Source organism: Vigna angularis, chromosome 1 (assembly GCF_016808095.1).
Source record: "Vigna angularis cultivar LongXiaoDou No.4 chromosome 1, ASM1680809v1, whole genome shotgun sequence".
Lineage (NCBI taxonomy): Eukaryota > Viridiplantae > Streptophyta > Magnoliopsida > Fabales > Fabaceae > Vigna > Vigna angularis.
In genome coordinates, this window is record NC_068970.1 from 30,854,028 (window position 1) to 30,864,260 (window position 10,233).

The 10,233-nt window shown below is 33.4% G+C and overlaps 1 protein-coding gene across 1 annotated transcript; it reads left to right on the forward strand.

Annotated features, from left to right (window-relative positions):
* Positions 1–1,721: 1,721 nt before the first annotated feature.
* LOC108321348 (uncharacterized) lies at positions 1,722–8,857 on the forward strand. The gene is made up of 4 exons (XM_017553079.2): positions 1,722–2,163; positions 4,699–4,922; positions 5,271–6,081; positions 6,378–8,857. The coding sequence occupies exons 2-4, from the start codon at positions 4,701–4,703 to the stop codon at positions 8,597–8,599; spliced, it is 3,255 nt and encodes a 1,084-aa protein (XP_017408568.1). The 5' UTR covers positions 1,722–2,163; positions 4,699–4,700; the 3' UTR covers positions 8,600–8,857.
* Positions 8,858–10,233: the final 1,376 nt, after the last annotated feature.

Consider the following 10,233-nt stretch of genomic DNA (forward strand, 5'->3'; position numbering starts at 1 on the left):
ATATTTAATTTAAGACAATCTTTTAGTTTTATATTTTTTTTATTAAAGCATGTGTATTTACTTCATTTATGATAATAAAAATAATAAAATTATAAAATTATATATAAATAATTTTTATAATTTTATTGCAAATAATTTTTATTTATTTTATATTTATAATTAGAAAAACAATTAAGTTTTAAAAAATAATTAAATTCAAAAAAATTAAATTTAATAAACGATCACTTAAAGAATAATATATATAAAATAATTATTTTAATTCTTAAAAAAATTATTTAAAAGGTAAAAAATGAAAATAAATTTGAAGAATCCTATATATAAGCATAGATACTTAACTCAAATGGAAAATAAATAAAATCTAATTAAAAATATTTCTACAATATTACTGAAATCATTCAACTTCAAATTCAGCATAAATTCTACTCCAATTAAAGATTGATATTTGAATACATAACATTTATTAACTTTTGTACAAACTATGAGTAGAATTAACTGAAAAAACAATTTGAATGTGGTCTAATTTTAATTTCCCCCAATATGTAATTTAATTAAGACGAAATACCTCCAATAAATTCTCAACATGCAGAAAACAAAGTTTCATCCAAGTTTTATGTTTTTGAAAAATGATTCTTTTTTATATACATAAATCTTTTACCTTCATTCGATAATATTTTTATTTACTTTTTTTTTTAAATACAAAAATTCAAATCTCCAAAATATGACTATATGAAAAATATAATTACATTAAATCAGAATAAATAAAAATTGATCGAAGAAAAAGAGGTAAAAATATATTGTGAAACAAAAAAATTCCATATCTTTCGACAGAAAGTGATATTGAATTAATATGAAGGAATGAAGAATTGTTATTGGTAAAATGTGGGTAGTAATGGTAAATTAAGAACTAGGGTTGTAATTTGGTGCATGATGGAGATGGTTCAGTGTTAAAGCAGCCACGTGTCCATGAAGATGGTTACAATACAATAAGGGAACCATCTATTTCTTCTTTCTTTTCTATAAAGAGGTACAGTACTCAGAACAACAACAACAAACTCAGCCAAAGGATCCTTCCACCAATCAAGAAAGAAAAAGCTTCACAATCCCATTCTGGTAAATATTAAGACCCCAATGGGCATTTCTATTCAGCAGCAAAACAACAACCCTTTCAAAAAACACCAGATCTTTTTCTTCCCTAGTTTACTGGGTCCCACTTGTTTCCCATAATAAACACTGCTTAGAATCACAGTTTTTTAGCAATTAAACATCATTACGTTTATTAATAAGTCATTATAGAGTCCTAACAACTAGCCTAGAAAATATTCAATATTAGTCCAGTTTGTTGTGCCTGTTGCTGTTGGAGTTATACAGACATGTTCTCAAGTTTATCATTTTAAATTTAAATGTTATTACGGGTTGCATCTCTTGCTAATGTTCATGTTTAATATTTTTTTTTACTGTAACCAAGAAACTAATAATAATAATAATAACACTACATCATGAAATGATAAATTATAGTTAACTTTTGTAAATCATTATTGTTAAATAAAAGTTGTTTAATGGCATTTTCCGTTATGTTTAATAATGTTTGATTTGATGCATCTGTACCAAAAAGCAAGGAGGGTGGAGAGAATCTAGAAATGGGCATTTGTTTTGATATCCTCAAAAAGACCGAAATAAATATATTAATATTTTTTTTTTTATAAATATGGAAAAGAGAGAGAAGTGAAGAAAAAGCAGAGAATAAAAAGAGACCGGATGTTGACAAATTTCATGTCACTGTTCTTAGAAGGTCGTTTGTTTGTGTGAAGATTTCTTATCTGGGATCTCTCTCTTCGCCAATTCTTCTTTTTATTTTTATTTTTTCTTCCTCTTTCTCTCTCTAAAAAAGGAAAATTAAAGCTCTGTTGTTCTTGCCTTTATGCGATAGAGAAAGAGGAACAGGAGTGGCCCAGCAGATCGAAATCGACGATCTGAACTTCTTCAATGTTGTTGCAGCAACACCCACTTCGCTGTTTCTCCTACAATTGTTTCTTTTAGCTACTTTTTCGTTTGCTTCCTGTTGCAGTGGGAGTCAAACACTGATTTTTTCTTCTTCTCTGATTTTTAATGGTGGAATCCATGGTGGATTCTTAGGAGCATGTGATGAGAGGATGTGGGTCTGAGGTAATTTTCCTATGCTTCCTCAATTCTGCATATTTTTTCGTAAATTCGTGGTTTACTCAATTTGGTTTATTATTTTAGAACTAGAGGTTTTAGTAGGATGAAAATGAAATTCTAGGTTCCTATTGTTTCGGGGGACAATTTAATTGGGAGAGTTTATCTGTTTACTTTGTATGTGGAGCTGTAATATTCTGATGCTTCGTTTTGGTCAATTAAATTCTTGTGCTTTTGTCGACAATATCGGTTGGTATGGTAATTGCTGTCTAAGATCTGCTTAGTTCAAATTAGTCATCTGTTTAGGTTCTCTCCTTATAATTTTCAGTGTTTTTAATCTCTCTGTCTATAAATTAATGACAGAAAATTATCAATTTACTTGAAAGACAACCTGCATATTTCATTATGGATATAATTAAGATATTCTGTTACTATTTTTGGTCCTTCTTTCCATTGACTCATAACTGGAGTTAAGGACATAAGTTCCCTAGTATCAAGGATGAGTTTGTGATGCTTGTTTAAGCTACTCCCCTTCTCCATGAGTATTTTTTTTATCAGTGATGAGCACCTGTGTACCTATAGAAGTTAAGGCCCGATAAGTTTTTCACTGAAATTTTGGGAATTCTTCAGTTCTAGGATTATTGGTGTAGAATCAGAGGGTTTTAGTACATTTGAAAGAGTAATATTGTGAATTTGTATTCTGTCTTTTGGGTAGTGATTGTATTGCCCTGATAGTTAAACTGTGGATTTGTATTCCCTGTTCATCATTATCTTAAACGTGGTAACTATTGTAGTCTGTGAAAAGTCGGTTTCAGATCTTTTGCCTTCCACTAAAATATCGAAGGGTAATTTGTCCATATTTGAATATTTGATGTCTTGAAAGTGAAATATTTCTGAGTTGGCATACGATGAGGCCGTTTTTCCTGGTGCAGTAACATAGTCTCAAACGTAATTGTCCTCAACCCAGCAAATGTGAGATGGAATGCCATAGTGGTCTGAAAATTTAACGAAGCCTAAAATGTCTGTCAGATTGCACCTGTAGTTCACTATTGATAAATGTGTGCAATAACTGTACATCTCTAACACTTCAAAAACCTCATTTGTTATGCAGTATTCTACTGACCTCCTGAACACAGAAGTTGTGAATTTAATTAGCAGTTGACGCTTTTGAAAGTTAACCTATATGATAGTTGGTGTGAGTTACATTGTGCACAAATTTTTAAAGCCACAACAGATTTTTCTACGTGCCATAAAGAGTCTTCTGGTTTAAGATTCTCAAAGCTTGATGATGTAGCTATTGCTTTCTTCTTGTATTGTGTCCAACACATTGGATTTGTTCCCATACTTTCCAGCTCAACCTATATCAGTGAATATTTTCAACTTTTTCTGGTTAAATAAGTGTTTTCACCTGGGCAAATCTATTCAACTAAATAAAATAGTTGTCTGGAGTGGTGAACTTGGCTTAATCTAGCAGCAGGTACCTTTACTGACTGGTTTGGAAATGTAGCATGGTAATTCTTGTTTCTATCTAGTTAAATCCATGTTGCTTTACTGAACTTATTGAGGCAATCCACATTTTCTTTCAAGATAAAAGCTAATTTATGGATGTAAAGGAGTGGTAATGAGATTCTTGTTGTAATGCCATATAAGTTGGGTGCAAGGCCTTTGTCGTGCATGCATTTACTGACTGTAAGTGTTATTGCAGATATGAATTCGGTGTTATAACTCTATGTGGTCATCTAAAACTTCAACGTCACATAGCTTGAATTAAAATGGAAAACATTGATGGCAATTTTAATTCCTTAAGGAGCTTTTTTTTGTTTTCATTTGAAAAATTAGTTATTACTTAACAACGAGATGAGTAGAAAGTGTACCAGATTTATCTCCTAAGGTTTTCAATGGCACTGCAATGATAAACTTTTCATGTGCAAGCTGGCTACCAGAAGTTGCATAGCTTTGAAGGTGTTTGCCTCTTGGCCTTTAATTCATTAATAATCTATTTAACTTTTTTTCTTCTCCAAATAAAATAGACAGCTAAAAAGTTAATCTATTCACAGAATAATAGATTTACCATTTTGCTTAGATACTCTTTAACAAGTTGTGTAGATTCTGTATTGAAATTGAAGATTTAATTTCATTTATTGTACTCAGATCAATTCACTTTAAAAGAAGTGAAAATCTTAATTAATCAATACTGTTTCTTTTTATACTGAGAAGTTCTCTTAATCATTCAGTTAAATTTAGTGGATAAATTAAGAAGAAAACTTAAATAGGCTTGATATGCAAGTATCTTTGCTAGCACTGTGTATATGCCATGCCATTAAATCTGGATTTGAGTCATGAAATTATTTGGCTGCTTGCAGATTGAGTTTTTCTATTTATGGTATTTGACGTCATGCAACATACAGAATGTTAACCAAAGTGCATACCTTCTTAACGAGTCCAAAATAAATTAAGATGTCGTAATCTTGGGCTGAACAGAAAGCTATGTACCAGTTAATTCATGGTTGAAAAGTCTTTTATATGTAATGGCTCAATTTTCAGGGATGGGAACCAAAGTTCAGAGTCTGCCAGGATATTACTCAATGAGAGATCTTAATGAGGAATCCAGTAGTTGTGGCTGGCCCCTATATTATGGAGATAAAACACTGGCGAATGGGCATTATCATAATTATTTTCCAAGTGCTGCTGCGGATGCATGTCCAACACATGATAAGGATGTTGTGAAGCAAACAATGCTTGAGCACGAGGCCATATTTAAGAATCAGGTATGAAGGTTCTAGTTCGTTTTACCTGTTGACCTTTAGCTTTAATATATCAGTGAGGACCTTTACCTGTTGATTTGTCCTATAAAAAATAAAAGTTAGTGGCTTTTGGGATTGTGAATTCTGATTTTGTGCTTCTCCAGAGTTTTTTCTACTTAAAATGTCTCTTGTTTTCAATTTTCGCAGTGGATAGTATTTCATCTATGCTATCAACACTAGTTTGCAAACCTGACTTTAATCAATTTTAGATGTAGGTTTTTCTTCTTAGTGGTGGCTCTTTTCAGCTCAACTTATTTATGAACCTTGTTATTAGTGAACATTTTAATTTATTTATATTATGTATTTAATCAGGTCTTTGAACTTCATCGCTTATACAGAATACAAAGGGATTTGATGGATGAGGTTAAAATGAATGATTTATACAGAAACCAGATATCTGTTGAGAGATCATTTTCCACAGGTCCCTTGGCTTCCCACATAACATCCGGAGATGGTAAGAAATGGCAGATTCCTGGACTTCCAATAATTGGAAGTTCTACTTCTGCTAGACCATCTATTTCAGGTGTTGAGGGCATTCATTCTCCTTTGAGTTCTAATAAAGGAATCGGTAGGCAAGCTGGTCTGTTCCCATCCCCAAATGGGAGCAGTTCGAAAGAAGTTGAGATACTGGGGTTCAGACCCTCAAAGGTAAGGAGAAAAATGTTTGACCTTCACCTCCCTGCTGATGAGTACATTGATACTGAGGAAAATGAACAGCCTGGTGATGAAAAGATTACTGGCACAACCAAATATCTTTCCGATAGAAATTATAAGACTGAAAAGGGAGGTGATATGAACATTTTTTATGGCAATGGTGGCCAGGAAGACAACACTTTAAGACCTGAGCGGTCTTTAAGAAGCATAAATGGTCTGGCAGACTTAAATGAACCTATTCAACGGGAAGAACCAAATGATGTTGCATATGTTTCTCCCAAAAACCATAATCCTTGTCAAGGGCCAACTGAATGCTCTGATCTATCTGCTAAACAGAAGTCAAGGTTCTTTGGTTTGTCTAAGGAAGATTTACTGAACTCACGTCATGGGACTGACAGCTGGGCTCAGAATAATGGATATTTGGATAATAATAGGAATGGGAAAATGTGGATTTCTTCAGTAGAGTCAGGTTAGATTTCTTATTCAGCTGCTTGCTTCAAATTTACTTTTTCAACATGGCTCTCCTATCTAATACATTAAACATCTTAGCTATATTAGCATGTGTCTCAGGTGATTTTGTTAAAATAAGCTGGTAAACTATATTTTAATAATAGTGAATAGCATGCATATCTTTTGTCCAAGTAGAATTTTGAAAGTTATTTTGAACATTATTTTTATATCTTTTGTGTTTTCATGTCGTGATAAACGAGTACTAATAGTAACGTGGTATGTGATAAATCATCAAATTGTTTTTGATTATGGCAGGACAAGCTAAAAGCAATCTGAAACCCATTCATCAAGTCCTCAAACAAGAGCAGTCCCTTTTATCTTCCCAAACGATGCAAGATGAACTCAATAAAGTTCTTGAACCTACATCTGATCGTCTAACTAATCGAAGCATGGTGGATTTGTTGAGGGAAAAGACAACTAGTGATTTAGATATCAGTGAAAGAAACCGTGAATACTCTGCTAATAAACTTTCAGAGTCTGTTGCGTCATCACATAGGAATGGTCTCTTTGCAATTGGTCGTTCCTCAGATTTAGCAAGGTCTTGGTCTCAATCATCTTGGGAAATGGCAAGTAGTAGCCTAAACCAGAAGTTGATATCAGTACAGACACCTCCCTCTCCATGTCTAAATGCATCCGTTGCATTGAGTAGGAGTTCCCAGTCACATCAGAGTAACGGGATGTTGGGCGATAGTTGGCCTCCTCTAAATATTAATTCAAAGTTTAATACCAGATTTCAACATGAGGCATCTGGGAAAAATGGATTTCATACGAGGACATCATCTGGGACCAAGGAGCTTTCAGTGAACATCTCTTCTATTAGTTATCTCAACCAGGATAATGATTGCAAGAAATTTCCTGAACATTTCAACAATGGTTCAGCAAACTGTTACAAGAGTTCAAATTGCAATGACATGAAGGCTGCAAAAAATATTAACTTGAATGAGATGCTTTCAAATGGTTCTTCCAACAACTTGGTTTCCCAGTCAGGTCTCGGATTCATAGATGGAGAACAAAATCGAGAGGAGCAGCTTGCAGTGTTGCCTTGGCTTAGAGCCAAGTCAGCATGTAAGAATGAGGCACAAAATGCTGGTAGAAGCTTAAATGCCGGAGGTTTAAGTGTTTTCGAAGTTGCTTCTTTATCTAACAAAGATGAGTTTGGAAAGGGGTCTAACGGAAATTTTTTGCACAATGTAACTCCAGGTTTGTGTCTCAATGATATTGAGCCAAAGGGAACAGAAATTAATGAAAGCTCCTCTAGTAGTAAAAGGAAAATTCTTGGTGTTCCCATATTTGGCATACCTCATATTTCTTCTAAGGAGTCATCTTCATTCACCTCTTCATCTGGGTTGGTTCCTAATTCATCTGGCGTAGAATTAGAGGAAAATAATCGGAAAAAACAGTTTCTTGATATTAATTTGCCTTGTGATGCTTCTGTTCCTGAGTTGGACGATCAAGCTGTCACTGAAGTTATTGTTTGTAAGACTGGATCATCATCTACTATAAAAGCCAGTTCTAGAAATCAGATTGATTTGAACTTGAGTATGAATGAGGAGGATGAAGCATTTCTGACAAATATTCCAGCTACCATCTTAGAAACCAAGGCAGAAATAGATCTTGAAGCCCCTGCCATTCCTGAGTTAGAGGAGGATACCATTCCTGAAGAAAAAAAGCTTGAAACTCCATCAGTATTACCACTAAGCCAGCAGGGCACAGTTGGAAAGCTGCAGGATGAACTTATGAGGTATGCAGCAGAGGCAATTGTTGTCTTGTCATCTTCTTGCTGCCAGCAAGTGGATGATGTGATCAACAGTCCATCAGAAAGCCCAGTGGTGGACCCTCTAAGTTGGTTTGTGGATATAGTTTCCTCATGTGTGGATGATCTGCAGAAGAAGATTGATAATCGAAGGGGAAAAGATGGTGAGGATAATAGGGAATATTCCTCAGATGGCATGGATTACTTCGAATCAATGACATTGAAACTGACAGAGACCAAGGAAGAAGAATACATGCCCGAGCCCCTTGTTCCAGAAAACATTAAAGTGGAAGAAACTGGAACAACCTCTGTACCTGCAAGGACTAGAAAGGGGCAAGCTAGGAGAGGGAGGCAGCGGAGAGACTTCCAAAGGGACATCCTTCCAGGCCTTGCTTCTTTATCAAGGCACGAAGTGACAGAAGATCTTCAAACGTTTGGAGGGCTTATGAGAGCAACAGGTCATGCATGGCATTCAGGATTAAACAGGAGAAGCTCATCTAGGAATGGGTGTGGTAGGGGTAGGAGGCGGTCACAGCCACAGGTAAGCCCCTCTGCCCCTCCTCCGGTGGCAACCATTGAAACAAGCACCCCACTTATTCAACAGCTTAATAACATTGAAGTGGGATTGGAGGATAGAAGCCTAACAGGTTGGGGCAAGACAACCAGAAGGCCCCGCAGACAAAGATTTCCAGCAGGTAATCCTCCATCCATCCGGTTAATCTGATCACTGGTAGAGGATTAAATTTATAGATGAGAATTTATAGAGGGTAAGCACAAGGCAGGTCCATTGCGATATTGTTGGAACAGAATGTTAATCTCAAGCATGGGATTTCTCTTGTAAATTTCTTCAAACCCGAATTTGGGTATATGTTTGGTTTGCAGTCAGTCTGTGGTCTATACCAACTTAAATAACGTCGCATGATTTCTTCTTGGTTGTCTCTTTTAAGAACTGTTGGGAGGAAATATATATACAGTTTGTGCACTCTCACTGCCTTGGATTTTTACTAGTGATTTTTTGGTTATACTGCACACTAGGCTGCATGCTTAAATGAATTGGACCTCCATCAAATAGGACTTATAGCTTCTGACAGGGTCATTGATTTGTACCTTGTTCTGGATATTTATGGTAAGATTCTTCTCCTCAATCACAGATCTTCATTAGTGTAATGAAAGATTTTCCAGTTTTGTAGTTATAAAGGAAGCGTAGATCTTCAACATATATAATTTTTCTATTAAATTGCAGTCCCCCTCTAGTGAATTCTTGTCTTTCAACAGAAAAAATAATACATGTAATTTTAATGTAGATACACCTTTTCATATGTATTTAAATCAATATAGTCCATATATGTATTTTACGTTTTTGGAATATTTATATATGTCAACTATTAATTTGAGTTTATATCATAATCCATGCATCCCCTAGGTGAGATCCTTTCTGCCCTGAGCTAATGGTGTATTTCTAATTATTTAAATATTTTTTCTTGTATTTTTTATTCTAAAATAATCAATAATTATTTTAAAATCATGTTCTTTTTAAATTTTTCAATAGAAATTAGAACAGGACTATTTAATCTATTTTGTGATATAGAAGATAGCAAGGATTTTAACAACTTTGATTTTAATAATAGAAATAGTTAATAGTATTTGTTTAGCTATACATGCATTAGAGCAACAACTTGGTAATGTTTGCATCGTTACTATAACTCGTTCAAATTATTATTTAAGTCTTTGGATACTAAATAAATATCTCAAAAATGTTTTCATATGTATCATACTGCTAAAATATTCTTTTGGTGAATTATTTGTTCTATAATATATATATATATATATATATAAAATAATTCACCATTTCTTTTAATAAATTGAATATCAATATATTTCATTTGCATATTTTTCTTTTCCATTTAAAATTATGCATTTTTTTCTTTTTAATTTTAAATGAGAAAAGAGTTGTTTTTAGGTAACATTTTCTACAATTAAAAAAATACATACAAAAATAAAATTGTAATCTAAAAATAAAATAAATCTAATAAATAAATGGTGATGAATAACGAGATGAAAATACTAGTTGAGAGGTAATTTTATATCTTCAACTTGTCTTAATTTGTTCTTAATAAATTATTTCAAACATAATGTCTAGTTTACAATTGATGAGAAATTCACATAAAAGAAATAAAAATAAAAAGGTATGTGATTATTTACTCCAATGTGAATGGAGAGATATTGAATTGTAAAAATAATCAATTATTAAAGGAAAAAAATATTAAATTATAATTTATTTGAAAAAGATTGAAGAGGCATGTATGGTTTGTATTTCCTTAGGACTGGTTGGCCCACCTAGATAGAGCCATAACATAT